Source organism: Triturus cristatus, chromosome 3_1 (genome assembly GCF_964204655.1).
Source record: "Triturus cristatus chromosome 3_1, aTriCri1.1, whole genome shotgun sequence".
Taxonomy (NCBI): domain Eukaryota; kingdom Metazoa; phylum Chordata; class Amphibia; order Caudata; family Salamandridae; genus Triturus; species Triturus cristatus.
The window spans coordinates 309,575,728-309,592,606 of NC_140583.1; the positions used below are offsets into that span (position 1 = coordinate 309,575,728).

At 44.0% G+C, this 16,879-nt stretch overlaps 1 protein-coding gene across 1 annotated transcript in view; it reads right to left on the minus strand.

The window, feature by feature from the left end:
* LOC146860159 (uncharacterized) overlaps positions 1 to 16,879 on the minus strand; it is a 330,246-nt gene that overhangs the window by 59,678 nt on the left and 253,689 nt on the right. The window contains exon 24 of the mRNA XM_085646318.1: positions 11,651 to 11,744. Within this exon, the coding sequence (XP_085502444.1) occupies positions 11,651 to 11,744 (94 nt within the window). The remainder of the gene's footprint in view (positions 1 to 11,650; positions 11,745 to 16,879) is intronic.

Below are 16,879 nucleotides of genomic sequence, written 5' to 3' on the forward strand. Positions count from 1 at the left end.
TTCATAGGATAGTACTGGTGTACATTGGGGTGCAAGGAAGACCATATAAGAGTGAAGGAACGTATGCCACTTGAATAGAGAACCGGGTAGAATTTAGAGGTTGTGCTGAATATCAGGGTCATATCTAAGGCTGTAATTGTGATCCAGCAGTGCAGTAAATGATCTCTGGTGTTTGTAATCCGAAACTTGATGTTTGAAGTATAAAGCAATGAAGTTAACAGCTACAGCAGGATTCTATCCGTCGCAAGGTTCCTAGGTTTCCACATTATCATTGGTAGGTCGAAATTTTTACACGTTTTGGATCCACTCCCCCCTCACCAGGAGTTAGCTCAGCTGATTGAAATAGCGACATGTCTTATAGGCCATTTAAAGGTGTATAAGCAGCCAAGAGCTACTGAAAGTATAACATTTAGTGCTGAGTGCCAGCATACAGAACCAACCCCTAAAACAGATCACAAACACTAGGCCACCACTGGCAAATACCTGACTTCAAACACGAATCAGCAAAGAAAACCGCACAGAGCAGAATCCTGAAAGTGACAAATAGCACCACTGTAGGTAACAACAACCTTAATCACAGCAAAGCGGGACCAAGACATTGTTGCGGTCTTTTTAACATCAGTGGGGAGAACATTACATCTGTGCCTTCCCAAGCTGTCTCATCTTATTTGTTAACCGGCTTGTCAGTGATGCTGCTACCTCAGTTGTTAGCTTGGGGTTGTCACTTTTAAAGAGCACCATATATATAACACAATGCACTGTATACTAATTCAGTTGTCGATGTAGAACTGAGTACAAAGGTTGTTCTCAATGTTTATTGCACATACTTAGAAATATTGGGAGTTTCACACATGGCCATCTTAAAGGATGCGTCATGATGTTGCCATGGAAACAAGATGCGATATAATCATACAGTTATTTTCAGGATGTGGGAAACGTTGGCCATAGACCAGCTTGACTATCTGCGGGATTTCTTCTGGGGTTTTTGATTTTGCGCAACACTGGACTCCTGTTTCTAGGTGTAGTATAACTTATTAGTGCTGCGCTCTTGGTGACTTTCAAAGGAAGGGTCTTCAGTGGCCACGGTAATCCAACCTTAATTGGTATGGAGTGTTAGCGTTGTTCTTGGGAGCCCTGCACACAGGATAAATAGTAACACTGCCCACTGCCCTACTTGGCTAACCTGGCCGACATAAATTCTGACACAGAACTAAAGCTTTGCTGAAAAACACTACATCCCATGTCTACTGCTGCCTGCAGTCACAGATCAGATGGATCAGGGAGGGAAGCATCCTGCTCTCTTGCAGACCTGGCTCTTTTGCCAGGGATAGTCCCCTGTTGGTCTTGATCCCTACCGGATTTCCGCGCTGTGCCGGGACACCTCGGATTGAGGTAGCTGTCGCGCTTTACAAATGTCACTATTAATATTGCTGCTCACCATGAGGAAGCCTGGACTGCAGCTGCATATGGAGCAGTGGAGGTCTGGCCTTATCATTCAATGTTTCCAATCAAACCTCACCACAGACAATGAAGTGTAGTCACCCATGTATGCATTCTCTTCCTGCCCAATGCTGATAACTCCCCATCTTACAGACCGGGAATCAATTTGAAGAGAAGGGGGATGAATGTTACATCAGGCAGATGGCCCTGTGCAAAAGAAAGCAGGACCCAAATGTGCAAAATGCTGCTCTTCTTTATTCGATCCAAGTTAGATTGATTGCATGAACGCCTCACTAGGAACAAGGACCTTTCTAATGCTGCCTCTTTCAACTACGACCTGCCGCCCACTTTCTCCCTCTCAGTGTATTCCAAGATGCATCACAATATTTCAAGGCTCAGCAGGGAACTCACTGGGACACAGGACACACTATAACACTCCCCACTCCTTACTACACAACAGAGCGACAGCAACAAAACAAAATATGGGAGATCAATAAATAAGAAAATTCCACATCTACCGAAGTGATCCATAGGTTTTGCTCTGCCACAGCACTTGCACGTTTGGAGAATTTCCCACAGAGTTCAGATATTTTGAAATTGTATCACTGATGTAGAAGCAGATGCGAAGCGCTCACATCTGCCATGCACAAGGACATGCATGGATCCGTTGTGGCTTATGAGAAGCAGGCACACATGGACATATATATCCAGCAAATCCAAACACTTGCCAGTTTGAGATTATTTTCACACAAATGGTGAAATGGTTCCTATCTGTGTGAAAAAAGCAGCTTGGTTGAACTTGGGCATATATTTGCCCTGTGTGTAACGTTTTTTGTGTACGGTGCCACCCGCCCCATGATATCCTTCACGCTCCATCGTTACCATGCCACCCTCTTTCTGCTGACCGGCTTTGGGCCGCCCATGGTAACAGAGCTGTCAATCGTGCATAGCATGTAAAAGCATTACCTTGTAGGCTTCCCAGTGTAACAGGGATGCAAATCATGGATCGCTTACAAAAGCAGTGGGAAATGTCCTTTCGGGCGAAGCCGAATCATGCTGTGCCAGCACAGCGCCGGCAATAGAACGAATACGGCATTAGCATGCATTTGCACAGCATGTAAGTCGTAACAATGACTTGCTTTTAGGTGGGCGCATTGGTGGAATGGTGTTGGATTTAAAGTCCAACACCTTCCCTACTGTTGAGCAGCCTGGAGTTGGAATAGTAAATGAAACTATTTCAACATCCAGCACCCCTAAAGCAAGAAGTTAAAACGACTAGCATGCTGAACAAATGCGTCCTAAGACGGAAGTCCATTTGAAGTTTGGTGGGAACAAACCAGTTTGGCAGTGGCAGTTAGTGACAGAGCTTGGAGTTCTCAGAGCAGGTTGTATGATGGAACCGCAAATGCTTTTACAACGCGGGCAATACAACGAACACGTCATTACCCTGCGTTACTTTAGCACGCAAGTCAGAACAAAGACTTGCCTTAGGGAAGCGCTGGACTTTTGAACAGTATTATTTATTATTCCAACTCAAGTCTGTATAACAGTAGGGATTTCAACACCACTCCAACAACACGTTCCCTAAAGCAAGTTGTTGTAACGACTTGCGTGCTTAAGGAACGTGTAATAACCACGCGTTTGTTATAGTGTTCACATTGTACAGGCACTGCGTTGTTGTTGAGTGGCAAAGGGTATTTCCCCTCAGAGCACTATGATCAGTGACCACTTTAGTTTGCCATTTGGAGAAGTCCCAAGATTTTGTGCAGGAGAGAGGGAACAGGGGTGGAGTGGTGATGTGTCAACTGTACTTACCTTTTGTAGCTTCCCACACACATTTAAAATTCCTACACATGAGAGAGACTTTGAGAAGCACTAGACTTTGCAGGTCCTCAAGGACAGATGGACACCTCGTGGATGGACCTCAGTGTGGAGCGGAGAGACACTCTGTAATTGTATAGACGTGGACTCTGTCTCTTCAGGGCCAGTGACCCTGGTTTCCCCATTCTCTCTGGGAGACAGTAGAGGGGGGACCTGCTGGGAGACCCTCGAGGATTAGACTGGTCTTCTAGATGGGTGACTCCCTAAGGGGAGGCACCTGCCCCCTGCTGGCAACACAGGTGCACCATGATTAACGAGGAGGATGAAGTGTGGCTTGGGGAGTGCAGGCAGCGTGGGTAATCTGCCTCGATGACACAGGAGCTTACAGTACAAGTCCTGGGTGTGAGGGTGTAAAAGGCAGGCCTTCAGCTCTTCATCATCAGAGAAAGAGCAGTGAAAATCACTCCCTGGAAATGTGAGAAAAGTTAGTACTAGGAGGCCTAAAGGAACACTCGCAGTGGCTAGAGTGTGCCTACAGGAACAAAATGCAAAACCCTTCAAATGTGGCCCAAAAGGATCACATAAAAACACATTTGTGCTTCTCCCTTTGGTGTAAATGTGCCCAGGGTGCCTTTAGTGCCTCCTGGCTCGCAAATCCGCATGGCCATGAGCAGCGGCAAGCGTGACTCCCACTCCCAGCACTACTAAATATTCCCAAGGAGGACCAAGACTGTGCAGGCAGTTGCAGTCCCAGGTGCCTACTGCTCCTCTCAGCCATCAATCTATCGTGGATTATAAATTGTTTGTAATTCTATACCAATTATGGCCCTCTGCAAGTACAAGCTAAATGCCAATTTACCAGCAAGCCAGGAAATCTGGTGTACTGTAGCCCAGTAGCCACGTAAGCATTACATGAGGATGGTGTGGTCTGGGCAACAATCAGTTATTTGTTGTTATGAGGCTCCAAAACTCTCTTCATCATGAATAGACCCAGTCAAGAGAGCACAGTAAGGATCTGTTTTATGTTGTTGCGATTGGCTACTTGGGCTAAAGGATTGGGTTTATATAAGTAACCTGGTACAGTCTTTTGTGACCTTTATGAGCAAATTAGACTTAGTAACCCATTTTGGAAAGTCTCACATCATGGCATGCGGGCCAGGAAGGAGAAATGCCCTCAAATGTTTGGTTGTCAGTCAATCTTTGAGTTGTGTTAATAGTTTCCCTTATTTGGGAGTTGTTTTTAAATCCACAGGGTCTTGGCAACCGCAGGTCAGAAGCTCTTGCCTAAACCTTAGCAAGTCGGCAGGCTCAATATTTAATCTCCCACAGACTGTAGGAAGAGCGGCCCTCTCACCTCTGTTGACCATGTACAAATCTCAGTGCGTTCAAGCTGTTCGGTATCGAATGGGGGTTTGGGGTATTCTAATGTTTTTCCTCTGCAGTTAGAGGAAAAACTGATTTGTTAAACGGCTCCCTCCAACCAGTTCTCCCTACGTTGCTCACTCAGAGCTAAGTTTACAATTGATCTCAGTCAATCAATCAATCAATCAATCAAAGCATTTATATAGCGCACTACTCACCCAGAGGGTCTCAAGGCTCTGGGGGAGGGGGGTCCGCTACTGCTCGAACAGCCAGGTCTTGAGTTGCTTCCTGAAGGCGAGGCGGTCCTGGGTCAGGCGGAGGTGGGTCGGGAGGGAGTTCCATGTCTTGGCGGCGAGGTAGGAGAAGGACCGTCCCCCTGTGGTGGCTCTTCGGATGCGGGGGACGGCGGCGAGGGCGTGGCCGGTCGATCGAAGCTGGCGTTTGGGAGCGTAGAAGTTGAGGCGGCTGTTGAGGTATCCTGGGCCTTGGTTGTGTAGGGCTTTGTGTGCGTGGGTGAGGAGTCGGAAGGTGATTCTCTTGTTGACCGGGAGCCAGTGCAGGTCTCTCAGGTGTCCGGAGATGTGGCTGCGACGGGGGATGTCCAGGATGAGTCGTGCTGAGGCGTTCTGGATTCGCTGGAGTCAAGTGCAGTGCAAGTGAAACTGGCTCCTCTTTTATTGTGGGTGACCACCTGGGCCAATAAGGAGACTAGTTTGAACAGGAACTTTTTACGTGACCGTCTCATCCTAGAGAAGGGGATAAAGATCCCCTGGTTGAGTTATGTTCAAAATGCCTTTTAAGAACTAGGTCACCTCCACATGTTTGAATCACCCGCCTCCTTAACGAAGGATGATAAGCAGATGGTCAAGCTCTGCTTCTCAGAACTTAGCCAGGCACAAAGACTACACGTAGAATCTAGTAAAAGCTCTAATAGAGATTATGCCGGTTATCAGCCTTGGATGATCCTGTGTTCTACTTAACTCTAGGTTTGACACACTGGGAAAGGTCACTTCTGTTCCGTTTTAGAGGCGGAACGGTGTAGCGCTTTCTGTGTTTCTGAAAAGGTTGCGGTGCCTTTGGTAGCACTGCACTGGCCTATCCATGCGATAGGCTGTCCAATCAAACTCTGATGCATTTATGTGTTTTTTGTAATTTCTATAGTACTTTTTTTATTACCTTTTTAAATCTATTTTAAAGTATTTAAAGTTGCAAAAGTACAGGGAAGCACTTTTCTACTTGCAGCTCTTCGGCAACCCTGATGTTAGTCTTAGAGTGCGCTCCTTCTTAAAAGCGGCAGTGAGGTTGCAGAAAACAATGAGAGGTTGATTTCTAAGCCTCACTAATTGTCTACTCTATTTCACATATCTTTTTCTTTCTAACCCAAAATGTCGTTAAAGTGGTCCTGGTTAAGCTCCAAGGTGCGGTGTACATGCGTGAATTTACGGATTTCTTTGGTTTCTAACTTCTAGAACCATAATGGACCTCAGGAGGTTTTTGATTTCTGTATAGCATGAATCCCTAGGATCTCCTAAGTAAGAACCAATTGCTGTTCTTGAACATGTATTACGCACATTATGTCTGGGAGTGTTGGTTTTTGATATTTGTACTGCTGCTTGTAATGATTGTATGTATTTTATCTTGATAATCTGTTCTTGTGCTGCCATAGATTTTAAAGCAGGTATAATTAGGTGATGTATTGCTCTCCTCTTTTCTGTAGACTCTCCTAAGAACGAACGGATTGTTGTAATGGTTTGGAACATGAATTGTGCACCCTATGTTCAGGAGTGTTGATTTTGCGATCTGAATTGCTGCTTATAAAGCTTGTATGCACTTTATTTTGATATCCGTTCTTGTGCTGCTATGGGTATAGATTTTAAAGCAATTCTATTTATGTGATGTATTGATTGCCTCTTTTATGAATGTATTTAAAATGTTTTATGATTTCATTAAAATCGATTTCCTCTCCTACGTCATAAAATATGTATAGTTGTAAATATAAAAATAAACAAAACAGTGGCAATACATATTATTAATAAAGCAGCATATTAAAAAGAATTTCAACCATATAAGAGCAGTACAATATTCAGAATTCTCTTGCATGAACAGAGAGTCCACCTGTCTCCTCCAATATCTCCATTCATGCCTCTAGCTAAGCTGTCTTAGCACCAAAAGTGAAATGGGCAAGTTTCCAAGTTGGCCTCTGCATATCTTACTGGAATAATAGAAGTGTGATTCTACGTGAAGAAGGTCGTTGTCTATGTGCTTGGTAGCTATGGCGTCCCAGTGAGCCCATAAGGTCAGGCTGGCTCCGAGACGCCCGCATGTGGCCTTCACAAGAAGTATTTACAGTTTCTGCTCACTCCTCCTCAAAGGAAGTTGAAGATTTCCTTTCTGCCTTCTACTTATTTCCACACAAGAATTTACAAATTAATATTGTTGCACCTTATCAAAAAATAATAACGGAAATATTATATGCTATGCATGCGCCAACAATTATAAATGCAAATATACACTCAAATAAAAGAATATATGAAATATAATTGGGGGGTGTAGAAAATGTGAAGTTTATCCCAGGAAAAAGCAGCGCTAAGGGATACGTGAACTGCTGCTGCCCTACAGCTTCATGAGCTCCCACGATGCCCAGATCCCTTGGAGAAGCTACCCGAAGAGGCTCCCTGCTTTGCACTCTTCAGCACAGGAGTGGAAGTGCAGGATACTTAGTGCTATAAAGGGTGTGAGTAGGAGGAGGAGGATGTCAGCTCCACAGAGGTCCACAGAAGCTGTACTGGTCAGCGGGAGCTGACTAGGGCATGCAGACATCACCCGAGAGCTCCATAGGACGGCCAGGGCGCTCCTGTGCGCTATTACAAGAAATAAGAAAAAAATAAAGAAGAAACCAGGTGTCTGGGACAGTGCGTACCTCATATGACTTTGAGGCTGCCTTGGAAACATTCCCATATCTGTTGCGGTGTCGCAGAAAGGGCAGGGGTACCAGAGGGTGTTAAGATTGCTTTTGGACACCAACTGGGATGTACACTGAGCCCACGGATGACCCTGAATGCCATAAGTAAAAGCTTTGGAGGTCACCCGAAGTCTTCCAGGCACAGCAGGGAGTGACCTAGGGAGGCTTTTTCTAATTTTGCAAGCCTCCTAAGGACTTATGGTGTAGGGGTGCAGCAACCTTTTTTTCTAGGTTCTGAGACTGATGTGCATACTCTGCTCAGTACTCACTCAGTATTAACAGCGAATCTTTACTCAATGTAACTGAAACATCATAGCATCCTGCAATTCTTTATTACTGATAGTCTTGTGTTTTGACCTTATCATTCTTCTTTTGATTGTTTTGGTGACACCTCACAAAGTAAGCAGGCCCGTGTATTATTGATTGCCTTTACTATATTGAGTACACGGGGGTGTATTGTGTATGGGGGTACAAGTAACAATTAAGTGAATACATTACCTCTGGGACTGTCTTCACTGTGCCACCCCTGTGTTTCGGAGGCCCTCCGAAGGTGTCAACATAGGTATGTCGACCTGCCATTCTGTAAATATGTGTTTCCTTTTGAAAGAAAAAGCACTGACTCTACAGTGATTTATTAAGTGCTGCTTGTTGCTTTTCTCAGGGATGCCTCTCTAGCTGACAGCAGCTCCCCTCAGTATCATTTATTATTTATTATTATTATTATTTAGCATTTGTGGAGCGCGTAGCTACCCGGAGGCATGCTAGTGATAGCTGCCAAAAAAGTGGAGGGGTTTACAGTGTCAAGGAGGGTACTGGGTTATAGGCAAGGGTGTTGAAAAAGCCATGTCTGGAGGAGTTTTCGGAAGGGCAAAAGGTGGGGTTCCATCCGGAGGTGTAAGGGCATTGTGTTCCAGAGTCTGGCCAAATAGTAAGTAAAGGATCTTCCTCCGCTTCTTGAAAGAACTAAAAACATGCAGTCACAATAGAATAAAATAGAATACAGAAAAAAAACCTCCTGGCCTACACTAATTGTAATACGATAACAGTCAGCGCTCAGGCATTTAATTGTAACTCATACAGGCTGCAAAGTAATTTCCTTATACTGCTCATCACTTCTGCACTCACATAAGATAAAACTGCCATGGGTCATGTCCATCAATTGCCCATTAGATCATCAGCAATACCACATTGAGCGACCTGCCGAGCTGCTCCAATCTTCCATCTTACTAAAAACCATAATCTGTGCGCCGGTTTCTCACAATTCTTCATCCATCACACAGCTAAGTGCTGCGTCCCACAACATGACAACTGCAACTCGGTGAGCATCACGCATGACATGGAAACACTTCCCACACAGGGTAAGAACAAAGACAACATACTTCAAACCATACCTCGCTGCCCTGAGACTCGAGTGCTACAAAGGGCTAACTTGGTTCCCAATAAAGGGCTCCAAGGTTAGTGGATTCAGGAGCACCAGTGGCAAAAGACCCCAGTTGTCACAATTGTGGTCTAGTACCCTGTATCTGCCCTGTGACATTCCTGACAAAGATAAAATCAGATTCTTGAAAGATGAGCTTCATAGTCCAGCTAAAGGGTTACATTTGAGGGCTAAAGAAGAGCAAAAGTCCCATGCTAACCGATGAATGCAAACTGTTTCGATATAATCGAAGTCTAAAAAAAACTTCATGTCTCATTCTGGGACAGCTCCTCCGTGGAGCCACTCAATTTCCAAAACGTGCAAGAACTATCAACAATCAATGTGAAGGTGGTTGGAAGTTGTCATCTGTTTAACCTGAAGGAAAGTGCATTTGATTCCATTCAGAAAACCAGGAGATGTACAAAGGTGTTCTGTCAGGCCAAAGGACCCAAAACCTTTACCAGTCCAGTAAGAATAAGAAAATCCAGCACCTGATTCCAGACAGAGAAATATCCTTATCACCAACATTCTCAAAGAATCAAGGAAATAACCATAGGATGAACATCTTAGCTTGGCTCAGAGAGAGAGTAGCTGGTTGGTGAGATCCTGTAGCCCATGCTTCTGAGCTAATATTTGGGAAAATAGTGAATCTTTGTAGGACTACTGTAACAACACAAAAAGGAAACCATGCTCTGACTTCCTGCTAGAAAGGCTTTGTGCACATGATACCATATTATGGATACATCTGGAAGGTCCTCAGATTGCTACTGTGAATCCCCCTGGTATTAAACACTGAACCATGGTATTTCTCTCTACATCGCAATACGTGAAAGATGTGAGTATATAGATTTGGGGCCGGTCCTGAAACTATGTGTTCCTGATGACTCTGTAAAGGAGTAAGCAGAGAAACATGTTGACATTTAGAAATTAATTTTGTGCGTCTTTTTTACCCACAAATACTTTGCGTACTAAAGTGTACAGCCATACAGCTAATCAAGTTAAACAGGGAATGATCTCAGCAACAATTCTATCATTATAGAGAATGTATCTCTTTAGAGCAGGACCTAGTGTTCACCTCATATACAACAGTGAAAAGCGCAGCTAAGGGCGCTATATAGTAAAAGGTGACAAAACCATTCAGCACAGGTTAGGTAGAGAAAGGTGCCGGAGTCGGGGTGGAGATAAAGGATGGCAATACTTCAGGGCAGATAGGATTGCATCTGTCCTCCACCGGTTTCCTTTCTCACTACACTATACCATGTGGTTTTGCCCAAAAGTGAACAGTGATGATGAGAAACTAGATAGTGGTCAAGATTCACGACCAAAGCCACTTGGTACTGCTCCCGAGAGGTGATCCCTTTTTCGTCACATACATTCTTACAGTATTTTATATTTCATTTGGACCCCTCAGTTAGATTAGTTGGGCAGTCAAACACTACAGATATAAAAAAAAAAAATTGATAACGCTTTCCAGATCTACATGGAGGCGAGATTCCCTTGATGTTCTGTGTATTTACAATAGTGCTGCTATCATTCGTATGGGCTTTGTTATATTATTGAGAGGGGGGATAGGCCATGAGACCTTGAGGCAGCAGGATATCAAAACTTTGAAACGGCCATGATTGGAAATTACAGTGGAAACTGTGAATTGCATTATTGTAGGTAACAGGAAGAACAATCTTCCAAGAACACTGTGGTCCCTTTGGAACAGGATGGGCTTTTACCAGAAATCTTTACTTTTTTATTTTTAGACAGGCACAGGAATAAAGATATGTACTATATCGAGCTCAAAGGGCACTCCTGGACTGGGGACAATCAACTGCCCAACTAACAAACTCAATATGACAGAATAAAATGTACTATAGGCTCTCTGGCTATATTTTGGTCCAACTATAGTACAAACCCTACTATATGCAAAATGAATGGTTTGGTAAACTCTTATTTTCATTCAGGTCATGGCTACAAGTAATTCAGAGCTGAATTTCCATGTGGAATTTTCCTCTGCACTATTGTGAGTGGCACATCCCAGGACACCTATGAAAACGAGCATTTCTAAAACCTGCTTTGGATGTATGAACTACAAAATACAGAATTCTTGAAGGGATAAGATAACTGAAAATCCCAGAATATCTAAATGGGATACACAGAACAACGTTCTAGATATCTCAAATGATCGAACATCCCAGAAAAGTTAAATGTGTAGACAGAAATGAATATCCAAATCCTTCAATGGAGAGTAGAAGGGTAAATCCCAATTACTTCAGAGAACAAAAGAACTGCTTTACAATACTTCCATAGATAACAGAAGCAGAAATCTGAGAAGACTTCAATGGAGTGTAGAGTATCGCCTCTCACAACATGGTAATGGCAGAGCAGACTCTTCTCCCCGAATGCTTGGAGAGAGATAAACACGATACGATTCAGTCAAATAATTTTAGCTATATTACAAATATAGAAAACTGTCAAGGGCAATCAAGGTGGGGGAAGATAATATTTCTGTACAATTTCAAAGCACACAATTATTAAAAAAGTTTTGAATGTTTTTCTGTAAGTTTAGCCCTAAATTTAGGGCGGATTTGGAATTCGCAAAGGATTGGTGAATTTGAGACCCCTACATTCCACATTTTTCTAGGCTGGCATATTCTTACCTGCCCTGCAGCTGCATTTGGTGAAACTATGATGTTCTTCGGCACCACTTTCAAGTAGGCATTGATGCGTGAAGAGGACTTTAATAAAGTTGATCTGAAAAATAAAAAAAAGCACATTTATGTGGAAAAGTCTGCTTAAATCACGCAGATGTTTCCTCTGCCAACCAGAAATTAAAAGTATTCTGATCTAGACCCAGAAAATATGGGACATCAACTCAAATGCAGCTCTATAGATGTGATGGGCCAGCTAGCTTAGGTAGGCCCCTGGTGTCTGCTGGAAAAGCAGGTACTTTGCTATGAACATCAGTGTATTTCCAGGGATCTTGCCATGATCACTATCATTACATTGATAATGCATTCACAGCTGGCCACAAATGAAAGGTACTAACCGCTATGAAAAAGTACAGTGGCATTCAGAGAGCAGGGAGAAGTGTAAATACCATGTGGTAAGGTCATATTGTCCCCTTCTGTTGGAATAATAAACAGACACCATCATTGATTGACTAGAAGACTGCGGCCCACAAAGACTTCATGGTTTCAGTTCTGAGAGCATTCTCAGGATTATAGACTTTATTGATTTGATTTGACTGCAAATACCGGTCTACACTGCTGCTCAAAAGGAAAGACCAGAACTGGAAGCAAAGTGTCCTAGTACAATAGAGCCTTCTGAGCATCCACAGAAGATGCAGAGTAAAGTCAAAGGCAGGCATGTCAGCAAGGGAAGGAACGACAATGGGCCTCAATGTAAAGTTCTACCTCTCCTTTAAAAAATATGTAAAGATGAAATCCAGATTGCTTGGTACCTGCAAAATCTTTGAAGCAGGATCATACTTATACTTCCTTCTTCTCGCCAGTGACAGCATTTGCCTCTTCCTACAACCTCTGGAATAAACCTCTCTTCACTGGATACTCCATCACTATCTGTCTGCCAGGAAATAACTCAGACCCCTGCTAGGATTCCCTCCTCCACTCACCGTATGAGTTACTGATCTTGGGTTGAATGCCACTTTCTCCCCGATCAGTGAATACATAAGTTTGTTTCCGCCTGCACCTATGGGATCTTCTTTAATTTTTATATAATACCAGTTCATGCTCCTGTATCAGGAACCACTTAGGGTATTTTTATGTCCTATGTGGAGTAGCGTGCACAATAATAATACCATCATATTCCAATAAAATAACTAAATTATTATGCTATGTAGATACGGAGTATAAAAATAGCTATTTAAGTTTCCATATTGACTGGAGTCAAGATGGTGGTGCCCATCTTCCCATGATCAGACGCCAGAGGATTGTGCAGGTGAGAGCACACAACCCTCAGTACTGAGCGGAGAGAGAGCTGTAGTTGTGATTTGTGCCTCACTGTGGAACTGGAAGTGTTAAATGGCATGGGCACCAGCGGGGAGCTTCCACTTCCCCTTACAAAGGCTCTCACATCTAGAAACGTGATAACTGGTTAGGTTCCGTTGGAGCACCACGGTAAGCCCAACAGAATGGGTAATGGTGGACAATGGTGCATCAGCCGAAAGAAAAGTGCAGCAGCGTCTAAAGGTTCTTGACTAGGTCTCATACCCCCTTAAGAGAAGTGTCATAACTGACCTTCGTACTCTGGCACTAGGAGGATTGTGAGTGCCTGCACTATACGCAAAACTCACTCAGAGATACAGTCTGGCCATTTGGTCCCTCATCCAAACGAGCTGTGTGCTTTTCAATGGTGCTTGCTGTGGGTGAAGAGGACCTAGCCAGAAGCTCGGAGGGAAGAGGCTCCTGAAAGCCTCCATTGTACACAGTAACCATATATTATAGAGAAAATGATGGATTTTGGGTGACGGATGCTCAGAGGAAGATCGCCTGATTATTAGGGAATATATGAACTACACGGATGGTGTCCTGCCTCATAAACCTGCTTCAAATGAAGAGGCATGCGCCCGAGCCAGCTGAGTCCACCATACAATAAGGCAATAAGGACAACAACAAAGGGCCTACTGATGGCATGAAGGCTAGGGGTATGATTTTGACATTTCTTCAGGAACAACATGCAGGAAATTGCTCAGAGAGCAATGGCTTGGATAGTAAAGAGTTTCTACCAGGCCAGGAGAAGACATCTATTTCAGGACTTTGACGCTATGAAGAAGATGAGGTAGCTAGTGGTAGGACGAGGGCAAAGTCCTCTGTCCTCTGCCCTGCCGGGTTTAGAGTTAAAGTTTCGTGTTCGTCCAGGCAGCAGGTGACTATGTGAAGAGCCTCAGCTAAGAGGGTGAGGATGGAGGATTGGAATAAGTTGCTGCTGTTGGCCCTTCATTCCTTGTTGTTTGCTAGCCTTGTTGTGCACTCTTGCTGTTTGTCCTGATCATCAGTCCCTTATTTTAGGAGTCGATTCTTGAGTTTCCATCAAGGCTATTTTCTTGGTTCCCTGCCTGGCTGCTGGTGTAGGGACAGGAATGGGGGGTGGCGGGGGGAGGTGTTAACCAAGCACACTGCAGGTCCCACAGACAGGAGGTGACGTCACGTCTGGTACCAAGATTCAGCTGTCATGTCAACAGCGTCATAATGGCAAGCTCAAAATAAGACAAAATGAATTTGTGACAGTCCTACATCTTTGAAAGATGTCTGCATTAGTCACATTAGGCCACTCACTCACGTGGAAGACAGCCCGCTGCCAGTCATAATCCTATTAATTGTTTATGAGCCTCTTAAATGTCCTGCCGTGTCAGGGTCCTATCAGGAGATAAGGTATTCCTGTCAGGTCCAAGCAGGGACTAAATCCCCGTGGGTACATTTCACTCTATTTTTAGAAAGGACTGGGATTCGGAGTGCCCCATATATGGTAGCCACATGTTCAGAATTTAATGACATTACAGTTTTCTTTATGACAAGGCTGATTTAAATATTAGAAGTATGATCAAACTGGTATTTTTCCACACTTGAGATGTAAACTTACAGCAATGAACAGAGGACAAATCAATTCAAACGTATTAGAAAAGCATCTAAATTGCTGCCATCTATCTGGGAGGAAGGGTGCCAAATAGCCATGTAATGAACGGGCATATAAGATTTTGTACACATTCATATTCAAGTAGTAGCTCTAGGCACCTTAAAAACATTACTAAATGACACGCATTAGTCCCTGAAAAAAGTGGCAAGCTACTCTCGGCAAGTCAGGGTGGTCTGTGTGTGGCTCAGACTCAAGGCCTCCCTTTGAGACCTGGGCTGTGCCCGGTGGAGCGACAGCCATCAGATGTAAGTGCTAGAACCTGCTGCTGAGATGGCACAGAGTTTCAGCTGACTGCGCTACCTTCATACTTACGGCAGTTTCCCCGTCGGAGTGCAGCAGCGCTCTCTCAGTAGGGTGCTTGCGCTGCGTGCTCCAGTATTTATGTTCATGGGAGATGGTGCTGAGAGCTCTTTAGAGTTTTGGGTCTCTGTTCGGTGCCACTCCCCCTCCTCCAGTTCAAAAGGAGACTGTTGGGATGGAAATGTTCCTTACATGGTGTGCAGGTGTTTCCCTCTGCCTTGAGGGCCAGACTAGGTGTATCTGGAATCCTGACTTGATTTTTGTTGTTGGGTCACACTAATCTAGTCCCTGACAAGAGCATCTCCTGGACTTGCCCTGTTACCAAGAATGCCCTCTTTCACTGGCAGTGGACTATTCTCCCTGTCACAGGTTTAGTACATAGAGGGGTGGTATTGTATGAATCCATATTGTGATCAGGCCTTTTAGTTCTCACCTACCAGACAGCACAGAGGGATTAGAGCTTGCCCATTGCTTACTATTGGTTAGTTTTTTTCTCATTCTCATTTCCTTGCTTCTTCTTCAATGGTTTGTCCTGCTCTTCCTGTGTCATTCCCTCCCTTGCAGCATACCCTCTTTATGATTCATTTGATTGTCTGACCTGTATCCTTCAACTGCTCAAACGTTTTTCTTTCAAATCTAGCTAATAATGTTGCCTTTTCGTGAAGTACCTCCTTTTGAGTAATTTGAATCATAACTAAGCTAGTGGGGCTGGTTGAGGAGGAAGGTGCTGGGCTGCAGATCCCTAACACTGATTGTTTTAATTACAATTGCAAAAGGGGGTGTACTTGGCCAGTTTATGGTAATAGTAGGGTGTACCCCAATGGTTGAGGCCCTGTAACCACTACTTGCCCCTGGTCCCGGAAAGGGGTCTGACAGAGGCAGAGATAAAAGTTCACTAAATATAAATGTAGTATTGTAAGTTTGTAATGCACAACACAGACAAGCAATTCATGAATATATTTACCGGATGACTCCATGTCATTGGGACATCTCATTTCCATTCTGGGAAGTTAAAGCATCAGTGCATTCTGGGACATGCAGTCTTGGTTGACTTTCATTGAATCATTAATTAATCTACGAGAGCAAAGGTTGGAAAAGGTGTGCTCTTATGACATGGAGTCATCTGATAATCCTATCCATGATCATAAACATGAGTTATATCTGCTCTGTGGAATTCTATAGGTCTGGGCCGGAGTGTACAAAAGAGATATGTGCTTTATCTTCGCATTTGATATTCCTGCCTCTGTTGTATCCCTATAGATGGATTATCCGGCCTGGTGTCTGTCATTTCCGATGGAATGCTGTGTGTACCAGTAGGAAAGGGGTTGAGCAGAGTTTCTGCTCTTGGTGGGCAATTCCCTTTCCACAGCGCATTTGCATGTGCAATCAACCTGCCTCTGTACCAGCCTGAGTTTGATCTGGTCACCCTTCTGTATTGCAGAACCCTTAGTTTGAGAACATCCAGAAATCCAAGGTAGTACCACTGAGCTCACCAAATACTTTGCAGAAATCATGAACTGATCAGGAGTGAGCATCCCTTCTTTAATTAATTCCTTAAAGTCCTCTGTGTTCTCTTGAAGTAAAGCTACACTAATTTCTCCGTTTTAATCCCTCAGGGATCTGTTCTATCTTTCCAGGAGACTGGAATTGGCCCCTCTCATGGATGTGGCTGCAGTTGGCACGCTTCCCTGCCCAGGGATTCCATTATACTGCTCTTTTTCTGGTCAAGCATTGCAGAGTTTCTTTGCCAAGAATACCAAGTAGTGTTGTAGCTTTGTGTCCGAGAAAAAGGGTCAGATTCCGTGGCCTTGTACTTTCCCTCTGGTCTTCTTTCCACTGCTTTGATGGAAAAAAGGAGTGAGGATGGTGCGTGTTGTTTACTCCGGCGAACTACCAATGGTCATGTCTCAAAAATTATTAAGGTTTGAACCAGG